This window comes from Mugil cephalus, chromosome 15 (assembly GCF_022458985.1).
Source record: "Mugil cephalus isolate CIBA_MC_2020 chromosome 15, CIBA_Mcephalus_1.1, whole genome shotgun sequence".
Classification (NCBI taxonomy): Eukaryota; Metazoa; Chordata; class Actinopteri; order Mugiliformes; family Mugilidae; genus Mugil; species Mugil cephalus.
The window spans coordinates 25223104-25244475 of NC_061784.1; the positions used below are offsets into that span (position 1 = coordinate 25223104).

At 48.0% G+C, this 21372-nt stretch overlaps 1 protein-coding gene across 1 annotated transcript; it reads left to right on the plus strand.

Moving 5' to 3' along the window:
• Window positions 1-5533: 5533 nt before the first annotated feature.
• LOC125021590 (platelet-derived growth factor receptor beta-like) lies at window positions 5534-18962 on the plus strand. Its single transcript, XM_047607710.1, has 27 exons — window positions 5534-5671; window positions 7439-7501; window positions 8934-9028; window positions 9304-9499; window positions 9567-9827; window positions 9907-10037; window positions 10162-10243; window positions 10312-10386; window positions 11756-11960; window positions 12154-12269; window positions 12477-12588; window positions 13112-13208; window positions 13299-13407; window positions 13490-13584; window positions 13672-13804; window positions 14765-14869; window positions 14959-15063; window positions 15166-15268; window positions 15347-15462; window positions 15585-15679; window positions 15757-15879; window positions 15985-16096; window positions 16186-16285; window positions 16377-16482; window positions 17030-17120; window positions 18208-18337; window positions 18557-18962. Exons 2-27 carry the CDS (start codon window positions 7450-7452, stop codon window positions 18612-18614), a joined length of 3003 nt encoding a protein of 1000 aa, XP_047463666.1. The 5' UTR covers window positions 5534-5671; window positions 7439-7449; the 3' UTR covers window positions 18615-18962.
• The last annotated feature ends 2410 nt before the right edge of the window (window positions 18963-21372 follow it).

Consider the following 21372-nt stretch of genomic DNA (forward strand, 5'->3'; position numbering starts at 1 on the left):
AGAAAATTAATACAAACCTTCAAACACTGCAATTAAGATTCTCTCAGCACGTGAAGAACCTCAGTGTCCTGTTTGTCTAACCCTTAAAGTAAATCTTTAAAGAATCTCTAAAACGATTTTAAAAGTGATGTGAGAATTGGATCTAAAAGGCAGGTTGTGGGCTTTACCTGGGAGAAAACTCGACCGAGCGTCCTAGCATCAACTGGGGCCAAACTCTCCAGTGTTTCCTCAGACAAGGGGATAAATGGATAAAACCTGTTGGGGTGAAAGGCAGGATCTGAAGTCCTGGATTTTGGTTCTGAGGTGGTCTGCAAAGTTCTCACAACGCTCATCTTTTGGTGTCTTAAAAACGTTATTAGAATTTGTGCCGGTTAAAATATCAAAAGTGGAGAAGAGGAACCGGGGGTTGTTTTTATTGTTGGTGATGAGTTGTGAGAAATGGGAAATTCATGCCTTTTTGACTGTATTATTGTAGGTTTTGAGTTGTTGACATAAAATCTCATAATGAATTGTCAGTTTGCTTTTCCTCCATCTTCTCTCAGCACTCCTGCATTTTCTCTTTAGCTCATTAATTTGATCATCTTTTCTTCACGGGGGTTGTGAGTTTTCATTTTATTGTTTTAGTTAAAAGTGGAGCTACTGAGTCCAGAGTTGACTTCAGTCTACTGTTAAAACTGTCGACGATAAAACCACAAGGTGCAAGTAAACTTTCAGCTCTGTAAAATCTCCATAACATTTGCAGCCGCTTCAGAAGTTAGACAGCGCCGCCTCACTGTTCTCACCGGGGCCTCCTCCTGGTTAAAACTGGGGATGTTAAAAAATACACAGTAGTGGTCAGACACAGCCAGGTGGACGACAGAGGACATACCAGTGGACAGGCCATGGGTTGTGACCAGGTCCAGGGTGTGTCCTCTGCTGTGAGTCGGCTGTTTGACATGCTGCTTAAAATCAAGACAATTTAAAAGGTTTTAAAAACTCTCTGGATATCGGACCCGAGGTATCGTCAACGTGTAAATTAAAAATACCAGTTATTAAAATCCTACTATAAGAGGTTTCAATGATTGATAAAAGTTCAGAAAAAACACTGATAAAAGAACTAGATTAATGGGGTGGTCTATTTACAATAAGGCAAAGGATTAAAGGGCTGCTAAAAGTTAGCATGGTGCTCAAATGATGTGTAACTGTTAAAAGACACTCCATTTGAGATCAGTGATTTAGAAAGAAGACAGTCTAACTTGTTATCTAAAATCACATCATTCATTAAAAAGGTTCTATTTAAAAAAGAGCGAACATTAAAAAGTGCCATGTTGATGGTGACAGGTGATTTGTTGACTGTAGAGGTGGATCCTTCCCTGAATGATCTAAGATTGTGAAAGTTCACAGAGTGGGTGTGACACAGTGTGGTGATGGTGTGTAATGATTAGAGGAATGGGTGAAATGTTGGTGGGGATATGAGGTCCAAGTCCGGTATTGTGTGTATAGTGGTCAGAGGTAGAACTGAATGCGTAGGAGCATGGACCTGGGGGACATCAGTGCGTGGCGGACAGGGCAGCTGGTGCGGGTTTCGGGTGGTTGGCATGCGGGTACCTGCTCTGTTCAGGTGGAGCCCGTCTCACCCAAAGAGACGTCTTCTCTCCCAGGACACGTCAGAGTTGTGACGAAGCCCACCTGATGGGAGCTGCAGGTAGAGGAGAGCCAGGTGTTGAGAAGCCGCAGGTGGGGGTGGGGCCGGAGATAGGAACAGTCACCTGGGACCGTGAGGCGGAGTTAAAAAGGTGGATGGTCTTTCTTTAAGAGTTCGGACTGTTGCCTGGCGATGTCGTTCGCACCAGCGTGGATGATGATCCCTTTGGCCTGCGGATGCGAGCTCAGGACGTCAGGTATTTTTCCCGTTATGTCCTTAACGGTGGCTCCGCCTCACAGTCGAGTCCCCGATGACCAGGGTTGTGGGAGCGCCGGCTTGGTCTTCAGGGGGGCAATCCAGCTCAGCTACCCCGCCACCCACACCAGGGCCTCGGGCGTGATCCCTCACCTGGTGAGGAGAACGGGAGGAGGAGCCGCCCGCCTACGCTGGGACGAGGAGCGGGACGGCTGGGGCGGACAGCCCCGTGTTGGACACCCACCTGCTGGAGGGCAGCGAGCCGTGGTGGAGGGAAGGCTGTGGTGTCCGTCAGCGGGGGCAAGGTGTCTGTGGCCCAGGGACAGTTGGTGTCTCCCGGTGCGGGTCCCGGGCTCACGGACAGAGCCGCGTACCCACTGGAGAGCCGCAGACTCGGGGGAGAAGGAGCCCCGCCGTGAATCTCTTCCGCCCGCGGACGATCACTTCGGGGGGAGAGAAGGTCCTGGAGAAGGTCAGAATCTCTCTGGAGGCTTTGTTGAGCGTTTGTTCGATCTCTCCAGGTGAGTCAGCAGCGTCCAGTGTTCACATGGCAGCTCACCCGACCTTTCTTTAAAAACCTAAGATCCAGATGTCCGATGACTAAAAAACTTTCATCCAGTAAAAGACAAACGTTAAAGCAAACATCAGCCTGCTTGGGACGATTTAAAACGATTCAAAACTGGATAAAAACGTTGCGGAGCCGTGTTGTGCAGCAGCGTAGACGCTAATATCATTAGAAAACACGGCACAAACTTCCACTGCTACGCAGATGACACCCAGCTATATTTATCCAGAAACCAGATGAAACTAATCAGCTGGTTGAAGCTCCAAACTCCAAGGCTTGGATGACCTGTAATTTTCTACTTATTGATTGATTAATTGATTGATTGATTAATTTATTCATCCCCGAAGGGAAATTAGGTCGTCATAGCAGTCCGGTATTTAAATACAATAAAACACAATACAATAAAAGGCTGAGGTATAAAAATAAAAGCAAAGATTAAAACACAGAATAGAACAAGGACACTTAAAAAACACAAGATACAAGACACATATGTGGATAAGGTGCAGTGGGAAGATGATGGCAGTAGTACTGATGATATGATGGTAGTGTTATTGTAACTAAACAGTATATAATAGTAGTATAGTATATAATAATGAGAAGAAGAATATATAATAATACCAGTATAATAACAGTATATAGTACTACTAATGGCAGCAGCATCAGTATGTAATAATAATAATATAAACATAGAAATGTGCCATATGTGCAAGGTGAGAATACATACATTTTAAACTCAGACAAAACAGAAGTTATTGTATTTGGCTCTAAACATGTCAGAGATTCATTATCTAATCACCTGGTTTTGTTGGATGGCGTTACCTTGGCCTCCAGTACTACTGTGAAAAACCTTGGTGTTATATTTGACCAGGATATGTCCTTTAATTCTCACATAAAGCAGGTGACCAGGACTGCTTTCTTTCACCTTCGTAATATCATCAACATTAGGAACATCCTTTCTCAGAGTGATGCGGAAAAACTACTTCATGCATTTGTGTCTTCCAGGCTGGATTATTTCTCCATCATATCTGAAAGACCTCATAGAACCATACTGTCCCAACAGATCACTACCATCTCTAAGTGCAGGTCTGCTTGTGGTTCCTAGAGGTTCTGCTTGTGGTTCCTAGAGGTTCTAAAAGTAGAATGGGAGGTAGAACCTTCAGCTATCAGGCTCCTCTCCTGTGGAACCAGCTCCCAGTTTGGGTTCTGGAGGCAGACACAGTCTCTACGTTTAAGGTCAGGACTAAGACTTTCCTTTTAGACAAAGCTTATAGTTAGAGCTGGACTTAACCATCCCTTAGTTATGCTGCTATAGGCCTAGGCTGCAGGGGGACGATGCACTGAGGACATGCCCTCTCCTCTGTCTTCTCTGGCTCCTGTCCTCTAATATTGTCAAGGTTCTATGTCTGTCTTTTATTTTGTGATCATGTTTTGAAGTTTCCTGTTTTATTTTGTCATGTCTCCTAGTTTCCTGTCCATCGTGTTTCCTTGTGGTTTTGTCATTTCTGTCTGTGTCATGTTGTGTTTCCTGTTTTATTTTGTTAAGTTCCAGATTTCCTGTCTTGTGCCTCTTTGTGTCTTGATTGTTAATTTGTCTCACCTGCGTTGATTGTCCTCATACCTGTGTCTTGTCGTCCCTGAGTATGTAGCTCTGCCTTCTTTTTGTTCCTTGTCGCGTTGTTTAATGTCTCCACGTCATGTTTCATGATTCTTTTGAATCTTGTCCCTTTTCCCTGGATCATCTGGTTCCTCCCCTCTACAACCCCCACCCCCCCCCCAAGACAAATATCTGAGAATTTATTTTCTATTTTCTGTTACTAACCGCTGAGTCTCTATTTATCTAGTTTCTCCTGTTCTTTTCTCTCTGTCTCCTCTGTTTCTACGAGGCTGGTCTTAGACAGATGGTTCCTCCATATGAGCTGGTTCTGGTTCTGGTTCTGGTCCAGGTTTCATCCTGTTAAGGAAGTTTTTCCTTCAGGCTGCTCTGAGGGTTTCAGCTTTCAGGACAGTTTTTGTAAAGAGTCTTGAGACGATTTGTGTTGTTATTGACGCTATAGAAATAAAATAGAGTTGAGTTGAATCGTCCATCGCGTCATCTCTAATCAACTCTCACTTTAATCTATTCAGTCTCTCTCTCTCTCTCTCTCTCTCTCTCTCTCTCTCCACAAACTAATAAATCTGAGTCTGAGCTCCACTTCCTGTTGGGGGAGAGAGAGAGAGAGACATAGAGGGTCTGTTAGAGAGAGAGAGGGAGAGGGAGGGAGGGAGGAGAGAGACAGATTGAAAACAGACGGTTCTCTCTCTCCTTCTGAGTCAGTTTGTTTCCATTCGTCATTCGTCTGGAATGAACTCAGTCTGAAGAGGAGAACCAGAGGAGGAGAATCAGAGGAAAGGAGAACTCAAGGAAGAGGAGAATCAGAGGAGGAGAATCAGAGGAGGAGAACCAGAGGAGGAGAATCAGAGGAGGAGAATCAGAGGAGGAGAATCAGAGGAGAATCAGAGGAGGAGAATCAGAGGAGGAGAACCAGAGGAGGAGAATCAGAGGAGGAGAACCAGAGGAGGAGAATCAGAGGAGGACAGGAGGACAGGAGACAGGAGGAGGAACAGGAGGGGGAAACAGGAGACGGAGAGACAGGGAGGAGACAGGAGGACGGAGGAGGACAGGAGGAGATGAGAGACAGGGAGAGACAGGAGGACAGGAGAGGACGAGGAGGACAGGAGGGAGACAGGAGGAGGAGACGGAGGGGACAGGAGGAGGACAGGAGGAGGACAAGGAGGGAGGACGGGAGGAGGACAGGAGGAGGACAGGAGGGAGGACAGGAGGACAGGAGGAGGACGGGAGGAGGACAGCAGGGAGGACAGGAGGACAGGAGGACCGGAGGAGGACGGGAGGGAGGACATGAGGACAGGAGGAGGACGGGAGGAGGACAGGAGGGAGGACAGGAGGACGGGAGGAGGACAGCAGGGAGGAGGACAGCAGGGAGGACAGGAGGATAGGAGGACGGGAGGGAGGACATGAGGACAGGAGGACAGGAGAAGGACGGGAGGAGGACAGGAGGGAGGACAGGAGGACGGGAGGAGGACGGGAGGACAGGAGGGAGGACGGGAGGAGGACATCCTTCTCTGATCCATTTGTGTTTTTGTCTCCTGAAGGTCAGAAGTCAATCTGTCAATCATCTGGTCTCAGCCAATCAGGCCACAGCACTTCAACATGGAGGCGTGACCAACAGGTGAGCTGGTCTGTTAAGGGTTCTGGTTCTGGTCCTGGTCCTGGTTCCTGAGACCAGATTCTGGACACATGTCTAAGCTGCTGAGGCTCAGAGCTCAGATGTGGAACAGACTCCATGTTGTTTGTAGTTTCTGAGCTGTGATTGGCTGAGAGCTGCTGCCCACAGGAAATACCTTCCTGTTTATTTTCTTCTTCGGTGGTCGACTCACATTCCTCTTCATTCAGCAGCAGCCAGGCCTCTGATTGGCTGAGGTCCTCAGGGAAGCTCTCTGATTGGCTGCCTGGACACTGTGGAAACTCTCAGACAGAGATGTGTCCACGTCTGTTGGACACATCAAGTGAAAGACGAGGGAGATGTCCCCCCCCCCCGAGTCTCTGCAACATGTTTAACTCTTTAACATGAATGAGTTAACTTTGAGTTTATTTACATTACAATGGAGTCAGGTCCAGGATCAGGTCCAGGATCAGGATCAGGTCCAGGGTCAGGTCCAGGATCAGGTCCAGGATCAGGTCCTGGATCAGGATCAGGATCAGGTTCAGGATCAGGTCCAGGATCAGGATCAGGTCCAGGTCCAGGATCAGGTCCAGGATCAGGTCCAGGATCAGGTCCAGGGTCAGGATCAGGTCAAGGATCAGGTCCAGGATCAGGATCAGGATCAGGTCCAGGGTCAGGTCCAGGATCAGGTCCAGGATCAGGTCCAGGATCAGGATCAGGTCCAGGGTCAGGTCCAGGATCAGGATCAGGTTCAGGATCAGACTCCAGGATCAGGTCCAGGATTAGACTCCAGGATCAGGTCCAGGATCAGGTCCAGGTCCAGGATCAGGTCCAGGATCAGGTCCAGGGTCAGGTCCAGGGTCAGGTCCAGGATCAGGTCCAGGGTCCTCAGCTGAACTTCAAAGAGAAGGTTCTGAATCTGCAGAGAGAGAAATATAACAAACAGAACAGAATCAGATCAGATCCTGGAGAACCTCTCGTAGCGTCAGGTTCACCCTTCCCTGGAGGACACAGGAACCAATGGGGACACTGGTCCATGCTGGACACATTAGGACAGACGTTAGTCATTCAGGACCAAGGGTTCAACGATGTGATTGGTCCAGTGTCCACATGTCCACTGATCTACTGCTTCTATGTATTTAACTAAGAAATATATTCAAAATTTAAAAAAAAAGTGTCTGGACGGTTGGTAGAGACGAGGATGTCCACCAGTGAAGACATTTTACAGGGGAGACACTGTTGGACATCCTCCACTCTTCTGGACGTATACTATGTTGGACATGGACGTCCTCCAGAGCTGCTGCAACGTCTCACTCGTCTTTCACTTGATGTGTCCAACAGACGTGGACACATTCCTGTCTGAGAGTTTCCACAGCCTCCAGGCAGCCAATCAGAGAGCTTCGTTATCACTGTTGTTGTCGTTGCTGTTGTTGTTGTTGCTGTTGTTGTCGTCGTTGTTGTTGTTGCTGTTGTTGCTGTTGCTGTCGTTGTCATTGTCGTTGTTGCTGTTGTTGTTGTTGTTGTTGCTGTTGTTGCTGTTGCTGTTGTTGTTGTTGCTGTTGCTGTTGTTGTTGTTGCTGTTGTTGCTGTTGCTGTTGTTGTTGTTGCTGTAGCTGTTGTTGTTGTTGCTGTTGTTGCTGTTGCTGTTGTTGTTGTTGCTGTTGTTGTCGTCGTTGCTGTTGTTGCTGTTGCTGCTGTTGCTGCTGTTGTTGTCGTTGTCATTGTCGTTGTTGCTGTTGTTGTTGAAACCCTCTGTGTTGTTGTGTCTTTCAGGATCGGCGGCCATGTTGGCGTCCTTCAGACCGACAGGAAGCTTGAACCTGCTGCTGCTGTTTGGTGAGAAACTAAAGGAAATGATGTCTGTCCACCTGTCTGTCTAGGCGAGTGTTAGCCCCGCCCCCTACCTACCTGTGTGTCTCTGTCCACCTGGAAGACAAACATCAATAGTTTCAAATAACTAATGTGAGATGGAAACAGATGAAGGAGACGATGGTGGACGATTGGTCTGGTTTAGGAACCGCATTATTTATACTAAATTTATTTATATAAATATTATTTATATTAAACGTATATAAATAAACATTATGTATATTAAATGTATTTATATAAATATTATATAAATAAACATTATTTATATTAAATGTATTTATATAAATATTGTATATATAAATATTATTTATATTAAACGTATATAAATAAACATCATTTATATTAAATGAGTCTCAGTTGTAATTAATAAAACTAAGAACAAAGTGAATCATTCTACCTCCTCTAATAGACTCCTCCCCCTCCTCTAATAGACTCCTCCTCCTCTAATGGACTCCTCCCCCGCTTTTAATAGACTCCTCCTCCTCTAATGGACTCCTCCCCCTCCTCTAATAGACTCCTCCTCCTCTAATGGACTCCTCCCCGTCCTCTAATAGACTCCTCCTCCTCTAATGGACTCCTCCCCGTCCTCTAATAGATTCCTCCTCCTGTAATGGACTCCTCCTCCTCCTCTAATAGACTCCTCCCCCTCCTCTAATAGACTCCTCCTCCTCTAATGGACTCCTGCCCCTCCTCTAATAGACTCCTCCTCCTGTAATGGACTCCTCCTCCTCCTCTAATAGACTCCTCCTCCTCCTCTAATAGACTCCTCCTCATTCTCTAATAGACTCCTCCTTCTCCTCTAATAGACTCCTCCCCCTCCTCTAATAGACTCCTCCTCCTCCTCTAATACACTCCTCCTCCTCCTCTAATAGACTCCTCCTCCTCTAATGGACTCCTCCCCCGCTTTTAATAGACTCCTCCTCCTCTAATGGACTCCTCCCCGTCCTCTAATAGACTCCTCCTCCTCTAATGGACTCCTCCCCGTCCTCTAATAGACTCCTCCTCCTGTAATGGACTCCTCCTCCTCCTCTAATAGACTCCTCCCCCTCCTCTAATAGACTCCTCCTCCTCTAATGGACTCCTGCCCCTCCTCTAATAGACTCCTCCTCCTGTAATGGACTCCTCCTCCTCCTCTAATAGACTCCTCCTCCTCCTCTAATAGACTCCTCCTCCTTCTCTAATAGACTCCTCCTTCTCCTCTAATAGACTCCTCCCCCTCCTCTAATAGACTCCTCCTCCTCCTCTAATACACTCCTCCTCCTCCTCTAATAGACTCCTCCTCCTCCTCTAATAGACTCCTCCTCCTCCTCTGTTACAGGTTTGGGGCTGATGAGTTGATGAGAGTTAGACTGTAACCTGTCCCCCTGTCTGTCCCCCCTGTCTGTCTGTGTGTCTCCAGGTGTCTTCCTGGTCCATCCTGAAGGGGACGTGTCTCTGGAGCTGATTCCTTCAAACTCTGAAGTTCTTCTCAGTTCGAACTCCAACTTCACTGTGGTCAGTACTGGACATGTCCCCTCACATGTCTCCTACCATGTCTTCTGTGACAGGAGACATTGAAACCTGGTCTTCGTGTCCCCTCTGTCCTCCTGGTCGCTGGGTATTTAGTGGTCCAGTGTGTTGTCCCCTCCCGGGGACGTGAAGCCACTGTGGACCGGTTCAGTCTGTCCTCCATTATGTCTTCATTGTCCATGTGAAGGACAATAAGCATGAAGGCTAATGATGTCCCCCAGACATGTCCCCAATGTCCCCAGATATGTCTCTGTCCCCAGGTGTGTTCTGGGTGGAGCCAGGTGACGTGGAGGACACCAGAGGACACTCTGGGGGACGGTGTCTTCGTGGACAGTCAGGGCTCCACTAGCGTTCTCAGTCTCCTCAATGTCTCCTGGAGACTTTCTGGGAGATACACCTGTGAGGAGACGTCCTCTGACCAGAGGAGAGACATCGATGTCTTCATACCGGGACAAGGTAGCACCTGTCTTTCCACGTGTCTCTGATGTGTCCACGTGTCTCTGATGTGTCCATGTGTCCTCAGGACCAGAGGAATGGTTTGTCCCCTTGGGTCCAGGTGTGGTGATGAAGGAGACGGAGGAGGACACTGTCCCCTGTGTTGTGTCCGACCCTCGTCTCAACGTGTCTCTGTACGAGCGTCCCACCATGACGCGGGTCGGGGGGACGAGGTTCGAGCCGGGACGAGGCTTCACGGGACGTCTCAACGACACGTCCTACGTCTGCGTGGCCTCGGGGGACGGACAAGAGGTCCAGTCCCAGGTCATCTACGTCTTCAGTGTAGTGGGTGAGACAAGATGTCCTCACACCTGTCTTCCTCTACCTGTCCCTGTGTCCGCGTCCTCACACCTGTCCCTGTGTCTCAGTCCCTAAGGAGATGGACGTGGACATGTCTGTCTCCAGCCGGGTGTTGAAGGTCGGGGACGTCCTCACCGTCAACTGCACCGTGTCCAACAACGATGTCGTCTTTTTCTCCTGGGACTTCCCCCGGAGACAGGTACCTGTCCCACTGTCTGTCCCCCTGTCTGTCCACCTGTCCGCCTGTCTGTCTGTCTACCTGTCCACCTGTCTGTCCACCTGTCTGTCAACCTGTCTGTCCACCTGTCTCTTTGTCTCTAAAGGAGGTGGAGCCTCTGACAGATTTTCTACCCAATCGCATTCGCTCCTTTGTCAACATCTCCACAGCAACGGTGTCAGACTCAGGTATGTCCACGTGTCTCCATTAGTGTCTCATGTCTCCAGTAGTGTCTCATGTGTGTCTCTTCCTGTAGGTGTGTATGTGTGTGAGGTAGAGGACACGATGGGAGGACGAAGACTGAAGAAGAACGTGACAGTGACGGTCCTAGGTCACTACACACAACTACACACAACTACACAATATACACTACACACAACTACACAATATACACTACACACAACTACACACAACTACACAATATACACTACACACAACTACACAATATACACTACACACAACTACACACAACTACACAATATACACAATATACACTACACACAACTACACAATATACACTACACACAACTACACACAACTACACAATATACACTACACACAACTACACACAACTACACAATATACACAATATACACTACACACAACTACACACAACTACACAATATACACAATATACACTACACACAACTACACAATATACACTACACACAACTACACAATATACACTACACACAACTACACAACTACACAATATACACTACACACAACTACACAATATACACAATATACACTACACACAGTGTCCTGAGACACTGATGAAATATTGTTTCATTTGCACAAAGTTTATTATTTATTAATTAGTTAATTAACTAGAATGAAACCAGCCTCCACTGTCCTCCTCCCCCTCCTCCCTCCTCCTCCCCCTCCTCCTCCCTCCCCTCCACTCCATCACTCTCCCCCCTCCACCCCCTCCTCCTCCTCCCACCTCCCTCCCACCACTCACCTCCTCCCTCCTCCCCCCTCCCCCTCCTCCTTCTCCTCCCCTCTCCTCCACCCACCCTCACGCCCTCTCCTCCTCCCCCCCTCCTCCTTCCTCCTCCTCCCACTTCTCCTCACCTCCTCCTCCCCTCCTCATCCCCTCCACTCCCCCTCCCTCCCTCCTCCTCCTCCTCCTCCTCCTCCTCCTCCCTCCCTCCCTCCTCCCCTCCTCCCCTCCTCCTCCTCCCCTCCCTCCTCCTCCCTCCTCTCCTCCTCCTCCTCCTCCTCCTCCTCCCCCTCCTCTCCTCCTCCCTCCTCCTCCCCCCTCCCCCCCCCCTCCTCTCCCCCCTCCTCCTCCCTCCCCCTCCCCTCCCTCCCCTCCTCCCCCTCCCTCCTCCCCTCCTCCGCCCCCCCTCCCTCCCCCTCCCTCCCCCTCCTCCTCCTCCTCCTCCCCCCTCCCCCTCCCCCCCTCCTCCTCTCCCCCCCCTCCCTCCTTCCCCCTCCTCCTCCCCCTCCTCCTCCCCCCCCCTCCCCCCTCCTTCCTCCTCCTCCCCTCCTCCCCTCCTCCCCTCCTCCTCCCCTCCTCCTCCCTCCTCCTCCTCCCCCTCCTCCTCCTCTCCTCCCCTCCCTTCTCCTCCCCTCCCCCTTTCCCCCTCCTCCTCCCCCTCCTCCTCCTCCTCCTCCCCCCTCCGTCCTCCCTCCTCCTCCCTCCTCCTCCTCCTCCTCCCCCTCCTCCTCCTCCTCCTCCTCCTCCTCCTCAGAAAGGGGTTACGTCTTCCTGTGGCCCTCAGGTGAAACCAACATGTCGTCCCTCCTCCATCAAACCGTGACCTTCAGCGTGGAGGCCGACGCCTACCCCCCCCCCAACTTCCTCTGGACCAGAGGGAACCAGACCATCGCTACGGAAACCACCTCTATCGCCACGGTAACCACTTCCATCAACACCAGACACCTGAGTGACAGCAGGTAGGTCAGAGGTCACACACCCACTGATTGACTGATTGACTGATTGACTGATTGATTGATTGACTGATTGACTGATTGACTGATTGATCGACTGATTGACTGACTGATTGACTGATTGACTGATTGATTGATTGACTGATTGACTGATTGACTGATTGATCGACTGATTGACTGATTGATTGACTGATTGCAGGTATGTCACCACGCTGACGTTGGTCCGAGTGCAGATGGATCAGACAGGAAGTTACACCTTGAAGGTCTTTAATGAAGACGACAACGAGGAAGTTGTTTACAACCTGGAGGTCAAAGGTCAGAAACAGACGCGACTGTGTCTTTTCACTGAGTGTTAATTCAGTTATTGTCTTCAAATGATGTAGCTGCCCCCCCCCACAATTTAACCAGCAGCCACCACTTATTACCTGTGTGTGTGTTTACCTGTGTGTGTATGGTGTGTTTTTACCTGTGTGTAGTTACCTGTGTGTGTGTGTGATGTGTGTTACCTGTGTGTGTTTGTAGCACCCCCTCGGATCACATCCCTGTCGGAGGTCGGCACAAACGTAGTGAGGTGTATTGGTGAGGGAGCTCCGCCCCCCTCCATCACCTGGTACACCTGTCACAGCTCACAAAGGTGAAGACATGCACAGTTCACACAACTCTTATGGAAATATTTGTGGATTCTAAATTTCAACCCTAGAGTTTTATCAGAGTTTTATCATAAGACTTTTTTTTACTTTTGTGAAATGTTTCATTTTTTTAAGCATTTTCCTGAGTTAAATCCACATGAATGAATGTCTCATGTCTGGTTCCTGGTCTCATATCTGGTTCCTGGTCCTTAAACTAATGTAAACATGTATTTGTCACATTAGAACATCATCAACATCATCACATCAGAAACATTAGGACACTTGTTCTTCTTCATGGTTCCTAATAAACCAGATCAGAGGGGGGACCTTGTAGACCACATTAGACCCTGATTAGACCTGAGGATGTTTCCTGGATCTTCTCTGATTGGCTCAATGAAAACCACATGACACTAAACCTCACTGAGAGGAACCAGGAACCACGTTACCACATATGGTTCCTGGTTCCTGGAGGGTTAAAGGCTGTGATGTATCCATGTTACCATAGTAACCAGTGTTAACCTGCGACAGGTGCAGTAACTTGACAGTCGGCTGGAGGAACCTATCAGCAGCCTCGGAGGGCGTGGCTCTGCAGGAAAACGTCACCGAAGAGAGGGGCGTCGTCCAGGTAACCAGTGACATCATCAGGCTGATGACATCAGAGAAGATGAGGTGGACTGATGTGTGTGTGTGTGTGTGTGTGTGTGTGTGTGTTCAGGTCCACAGTGTGTTGACTCTCCAGGCTCTCAGCTCATTCTCGGCCGTTCGCTGTGAAGCCAGAAACTCTGCAGGACGTCGAGCCAGAGACCTGAGAGTTCTCTCCAGCTGTGAGTTCATCGACGCTTTCAGACTGTGGAACATTTTAACCCTGAAAAATAAAAAAGAAACACGTCTCCCTCCTGTCTCCAGCTCTCCTGTCTCAGGTTGTAGTCTTGGCTGCAGTTCTGGTTCTGGTCGTGATTGCGGTCATCTTCCTCATCATCCTCATCGCCCTCTGGAGAAAGGTCTGCATTCATCTGGGATTCAGTCACTCCAGTTTCACACCAGATCTGGATCCACGTTACCAGTGTGATGTCACTTCCTGTTTGTAGAAACCTCGTTATGAAGTTCGTTGGAAGGTGATTGAGTCGGTGAGTCCTGACGGACGGACGTACAGTTACCTGGACCCTGAACACCTGGTCTACAGCAGCACATGGGAGGTGGCACGGGACCACATCCACCTAGGTAACACCACCTACAACTAGGTAACACCACCTACAACTAGAACTAGGTAACACCACCTACACCTAGGTAACACCACCTACAACTAGGTAACACCACCTACAACTAGAACTAGGTAACACCACCTACAACTAGGTAACACCACCTACAACTACAACTAGGTAACACCACATCCACCTAGGTAACACCACCTACAACTAGGTAACACCACCTACAACTAGAACTAGGTAACACCACCTACACCTACAACTAGGTAACACCACCTACAACTACAACTAGGTAACACCACCTACAACTAGAACTAGGTAACACCACCTACAACTAGGTAACACCACCTACAACTAGAACTAGGTAACACCCCCTACAACTAGGTAACACCACATGCACCTAGGTAACACCACCTACAACTAGGTAACACCACCTACAACTAGAACTAGGTAACACCACCTACAACTAGGTAACACCACCTACAACTAGGTAACACCACATCCACCTAGGTAACACCACCTACAACTAGGTAACACCACCTACAACTAGAACTAGGTAACACCACCTACAACTAGGTAACACCACCTACAACTAGAACTAGGCAACACCACCTACAACTAGGTAACACCACCTACAACTAGGTAACACCACATCCACCTAGGTAACACCACCTACAACTAGGTAACACCACCTACAACTAGGTAACACCACCTACAACTAGAACTAGGTAACACCACCTACAACTAGGTAACACCACCTACAACTAGGTAACACCACCTACAACTACAACTAGGTAACACCACCTACAACTAGGTAACACCACCTACAACTAGAACTAGGTAACACCACCTCACTAGTAACACACCTACGAACTAGTAACACCACCTAAACTAGACTAGGTACACACCTCAACTGACTGGCAACACCATCCACTGGTGAACTAACTCTTTATTAAAAACTCCTCTTTGGCTCCAGGTCCGGTTTTGGGTTCAGGTGCGTTTGGTCGTGTTGTCGAGGCGACAGTTTCTGGTCTGATCCACCCTGGGTCTACAACTAAAGTGGCCGTGAAGATGGTGAAGTGTAAGGACCTGTCTGTCCCCCTGTGTCCCTGTCTCTCAGAGACATAAAAACTGTCTCACTCTGTGTCCCTGTCCTTGTCCTCTGTGCAGCCAGGAGTGATGTGGTTCAGTCTCTGGTGTCAGAGTTGAAGATCTTGATTCATCTTGGTCCTCATCTGAACCTGGTCAACCTGCTGGGAGCCTGCACCCGAGGAGGTTCACACTTCAGTCCTGATTCAATCCAGATTAAATCCTGATTCAATCCTGATTCAATCCTGATTCAGTCCTGATTCCTGAGTAAAGTCTTGTCCCGTCCAGGTCCGGTCTATGTGATCACTGAGTTCTGTCGTCATGGGGACCTGGCCACCTTCCTGCAGAGGAACAAACACACTTTCCTCCAGGCCGACGCCCACAGCGGGAGGTGACCCGTCCCCCTGAGACTGACTTCTCTCTGTCTCTGTGTCTGTCTTAACTGAGTGTCTCTCGTCCCCCCTGATAGTGACGGAGGCTACATGGACATGGCCAAAGAAGAGAGCGCTCAGTACGTGACCATGAAGGAGCTCAGAGACACCAACATCGAACCCGCGTCCCCAGAGACGTCCTCCTGTCAAGCAGGTGATGAACAACAAGGAATCAAACCAAATCATTTTACACAAAGAGGACACCGACACTCATGTGTCCACGTCTTAATTTTTGTCTTCTTGGTCCATGTCCCCTTGTACTCATGTCTCTGTCAGACCAGCAGGAGGTGTCTCCTGTCCTGAGTCTCCACGACCTCCTCAGCTTCTCCTTCCAGGTCTCCCAGGCCATGGACTTCCTGTCCTCCAGACAGGTAGGACACCTGTCCATGTCCCTCACTGGCTCCTGACCTGCCTGTGTCCCTCACTGGGTCCTGACCATGTCCCTCAGTGTGTCCACAGAGACCTGGCAGCGAGGAACGTCCTGGTCTCTGAGGGGAAGCTGGTGAAAGTCTGTGACTTTGGTTTAGCCCGAAACCTTCAGACGGACCAGAACTACGTGGCCAGAGGGAACGTGAGTTAACGAGTTCAATTAACTTCATGTAAACGAGTTTAACTTCATGGAGCCAGCGCTCATGGTCATGTGATCAGCTGATCTGTGGTGCTGGTTTGGTTCCAGAGCTTCCTGCCGGTGAAGTGGATGCCTCCTGAGAGCATCTTCCAGAACATTTACAGCTCCCACAGCGACGTCTGGTCCTATGGAGTCTTACTGTGGGAGATCTTCTCTCTGGGTAAAACAGACCACATCCACCTAGGCCAGATCCAAGTAGACCAGATGAACATAGACCAGATCCACATAGACCATCTTTTCTGGTTCCAGGTTGTAGTCCGTACCCGGACCTCCCCATGACACAGGAGTTTTATTCTGCTCTGAAGAGAGGACACAGAATGACCAGACCTGAACATGCTCCTCTTGATATGTATGCTAATGCTAACATGCTAACACACACGCTACCCACACCACTCATGCTAATGCTAACAAGTGCTAACATATTAGCTTTCTTTCTGCAGTTATGAGTTGATGAAGCAGTGCTGGGCCGACAAACCTCAGTCCAGACCCTCGTTCTCCTCATTGGTCGTCTCCCTGGGCAACATGTTGAGTGACAGCTACAAACAGGTAACACAAAAAAGTGAGGTCAGCTGACTCCCTGAATACATTGAAGGAGCAGGTTCTTCCATCCATGGAGTTTTTCTTCCGTATTCCAAGATGACACCACCAGGATTCATGGGGCTCAGATAGTGAAAGAGGTTCAGGGAGCATGAGACCAGACCAGAGTCCAGACCTGAACCCCAGAGAGAATGTTTGGGTCGAGCTGGAGACTCAGACTCTGACATCATCAATACAAGATCTGAACTAAAAACACTGGATGTAAGAAACCTGGAGACACTGGAGAAGCTTCTGATTGGATCAATGGAGTCAAAGCTGGAGGAGCTCCGCCCACAGACTAGAGGGGAGGAGCTCCGGCAAAAGACTAGAGGGGAGGAGCTCCGCCCACAGACTAGAGGGGAGGAGCTCCGGCAAAAGACTAGAGGGGAGGAGCTCCGCCCACAGACTAGAGGGGAGGAGGCTCATAGACCAGACTGTGTAGTTATTTATACAGTTGATGTTGCTTTAAGTTGTTGCCATTGTTGCAGTTTATGTTATTGTTGTTGTTGTGTGACAGCACTACGCCCGGCTGACAGAAGACTTCCTTAAAGGAAAGCATGCAGCTGTTGTACGATGCAGAAGTGAGGAAGATCACAATGACACACAGGGTAACACACACACAAATGTTTGTATGGCTATCTTTGTGAGGACACTCATTGGCATAATGTATTTCCTAGCACCTAGCCCTAACTACCTTAACCATCCCAACTAAACGCCAAACCCTAACTACCGTAACCCTATCCCTAACCATAACCTAACCACTTAAACCCTAACCCTAACTAAACGCCTAACCCTAACCATCCCAACTAAACGCCTAACCCTAACCCTAACCCTAACTACCCTAACCATCCCAACTAAACGCCTAACCTTACCATCCCAACTAAACGCCTAACCCTAACCCTAACCCTAACTACCCTAACCATCCCAACTAAACGCCTAACCCTAACCATCCAGACTAAACGCCTAACCCTAACCCTAACCATCCCAACTAAACGCCTAACCCTAACCCTAACTACCCTAACCATCCCAACTAAACGCCAAACCCTAACTACCCTAACCCTATCCCAACTAAACGCCTAACCCTAACCCTAACCCTAACTACCCTAACCATCCCAACTAAACGCCTAACCCTAACCATCCCAACTAAACGCCAAACCCTAACCCTAACCCTAACCCTAACCATCCCAACTAAACGCCAAACCCTAACTACCCTAACCATCCCAACTAAACGCCTAACCCTAACCCTAACCCTAACTACCCTAACCATCCCAACTAAACGCCTAACCCTAACCCTAACTACCCTAACCATCCCAACTAAACGCCAAACCCTAACTACCCTAACCCTATCCCAACTAAACGCCTAACCCTAACCCTAACCCTAACTACCCTAACCCTATCCCAACTAAACGCCTAACCCTAACCCTAACTACCCTAACCATCCAGACTAAACGCCTAACCCTAACCATCCCAACTAAACGCCTAACCCTGACCCTAACTGCCCTAACCATCCAGACTAAACGCCTAACCCTAACCCTAACGTAATGGTACCTTTACCCTCAAACTGAATTTAAACCCTTAAACAGCCTCGTAAAGAAGTAATGACAAATGTCAAATGTCCTCAATCTGATGGTATAAAACTTGAAAAGGAAAGACAAACATACACACACACTAGTAAAACTACTCTCTATGTCTCAGGAAGCCCCGCCCTCCAGGTGAACGTTAATCCTCTGGAGGCGGGGCCAGTGGAGGCAGGCCCCTCCCACAACACTTACATCATCCCTGTTAGTGTAGAGAGCAGCGGTGGGTTAGCGCTGGACGCAGTCAGGTACGATTGTTTATATCCGATGTTTATGTATGATCTTTATATCTTATACCATGTTTATATACTGTGTTTATATGTTTATATACTATGTTTATATGTTTATATACTATGTTTATATACCGTGTTTATATGTTTATATACTATGTTTATATACTGTGTTAATATGTTTATACACAATGTTTATATACTGTGTTTATCTACAATGTTTGTGTTGCCCTTCAGGCCTCAGCTGTCCGGCTCGGCAGCCATCTTTGAGGAAGAGGAGGAGAGCTGCATGTGAAGGCTCCATGTGCCTGACAGACAACTGAGAGGGTTTAACAACCCACAGGTTTTCAAACACCAGGAAGAGGCTGAGCCCTCAGTACTGTCTGACTAACCTCCCTGTAAAACTGGTCCTGAGTCAGATTTAGCTCCTCGTACTCTCCATGTACTCTGCATTATCCTGAAGGTATAGCTGTAATTACTCTCTTTATACAAAGTGCTTTTACATAAACTGCTGAATCTCTTTATTAAAACCTCTCGTGCCTTCATGAGTTCATTCCCTCCAGATGAAAGCATGAAGTCTGAGAGGATTCAGCCTGGATTCCAATGTGGATTATTGAGAATAAAGATGAATAGTGATGAAGCATTATTGGTTTCAGTTCTTTAACTGCTTTGATATTTCATCAGGAACATTTTCCTTGTTGCTTTGATATGAGTCCGGATCTTTATTGGTCACTTCAGTTCTGGTTTCTATCACACGTCCGTCTGCCTGGTTCTCACGCTGGAGGACGAGAGGGTTCAGGGATGAGTTTGGTTTTGGTCCAGATATTTTTCCCAGGACACCTTCTGCTGACTGTTTAGAGAGAACAGAGAAGAAGAGCGTAGCCCTGCCCACAGACGGCGCTGTGTGTCCTGCTTCCTGAGCACAAAAGTGCTGAATGTTAGAAAATGTTCAAACTGTGACTCAACGTCTTCCTCATTTCTTCTCTGGAGCTTCTTCTAATATATAAATAGATTCAGAGATTCTGCTTCATTTTATTCAGCTCGACTTACGTCGTCATGACGACGGCGTGAACATTTACTGTTCACATTAAACCAGAACTAGTTCACTGTTTCCATGTTAACTAAGTTAATAGGCTCCAAACTGAACAGGTGTCATTCATGTTTTCCATTTTTATCTGTGTCGTGTCATATTCAGCCGTGATGTGGTGGACGTCCTGACGGGTTTTCAGAGTTTCGCGTGGATGAATTTCACTTTAACTCAACAAGGTTCAATTTCCTTGAACAAGGTGAACGCGGTTATTTTCCCTCCAGATTGAACAAAACTGCGTCAGTTCACAAAAATATGAACATGTTCATGCACAACACTGCATCTCTGTCTGTCCTACATCTGTCTGTCCTATATCTATCTGTCCTACATCTGTCTGTCCTACATCTGTCCTACATCTATCTGTCCTATATCTATCTGTCCTACATCTGTCCTACATCTATCTGTCCTACATCTGTTTGTCCTATGTCTGTCTATCCTACGTCTATCTGTCCTATATCTATCTGTCCTACATCTGTCCTACATCTATCTGTCCTACATCTGTTTGTCCTATGTCTGTCTATCCTATGTCTATCTGTCCTACGTCTGTCCTACGTCTGTCTGTCCTACATCTATCTGTCCTACGTCTGTCCTACATCAATCTGTCCTACATCTATCTGTCCTACCTCTGTCCTACGTCTGTCCTGCATCTATCTGTCCTATGTCTGTCCTACGTCTATCTGTCCTATGTCTGTCTGTCCTACGTCTGTCTGTCCTATGTCTGTCTGTCCTACATCTATCTGTCCTACATCTGTCCTACGTCTGTCCTATATCTATCTGTCCTACATCTGTGTTATATCTGTCTGTCCTACGTCTGTCTGTCCTACATCTGTTTGTCTTATGTCTGTCTGTCCTCCGTCTGTTTGTCCTACGTCTATCTGTCCTATGTCTGTCCTACGTCTGTCTGTCCTATGTCTGTCCTACGTCTGTCTGTCTTATGTCTGTCTGTTCTCCGTCTGTTTGTCTTATGTCTGTCTGTAGTCGGTCTGTTTGTCCTACATCTGTCTGTCCTCTGTCTGTTTGTCCTACGTCTGTTTGTCCTACGTCTGTCTGTCCTCTGTCTGTTTGTCCTACATCTGTCTGTCCTCTGTCTGTCTGTCCTACGTATGTCTGTCCTACGTATGTCTGTCCTACATCTGTTTGTCCTATGTCCGTCTGTCCTACGTCTATCTGTCCTATGTCTGTCCTACGTCTGTCTGTCCTATGTCTGTCCTACGTCTGTCTGTCTTATGTCTGTCTGTCCTCCGTCTGTTTGTCTTACGTCTGTCTGTACTCGGTCTGTTTGTCCTACATCTGTCTGTCCTCTGTCTGTTTGTCCTACGTCTGTTTGTCTTATGTCTGTCTGTACTCCGTCTGTTTGTCCTACATCTGTCTGTCCTCTGTCTGTTTGTCCTACGTCTGTCTGTCCTACGTCTGTTTGTCGGATCCAGACTCAGAAACCAGGACCAGATTAGATCAGATTCATCTTTCTTTTCATTCCACATGTTCAGGTCCAGATCAGCTAAATCCAGTTGATCATCAACCAGAGGTTCATTCAGCAGTTAGAGCTGGAGCACAGACAGTGGGACATAAGAGGGACATAAGAGGGACATAAGAGGGACAGACAGGCTGGTCTATATCTTTTAATTACAGGTGACGGGTTTGTACGGATCAAACATCAAACAGGTTCAACGTCTAACAGGTTCAGAGTTTTTGTTGACACCTTCATGTCTGATGTCGTACTGCTGGAGTTCACCAATGAATGGATGAAGGCGGGTCTAGACCAGACCATCTGGACTTGTGTATATGTATATTTACATATATACATTATAATTAGGAGTTGTATAATGTAGTCAGTGTTATTGTCCTCCCACTGAGTGTCCCACTGAGTGTCACAGTGGATCCTGATCCTGATCTTTGCTGGAACAGAAGCAGGTCTGGTGTCATATTTACAGCTGGTGCTCTGCCCTCTAGTGGCCTCAGAGAGAAT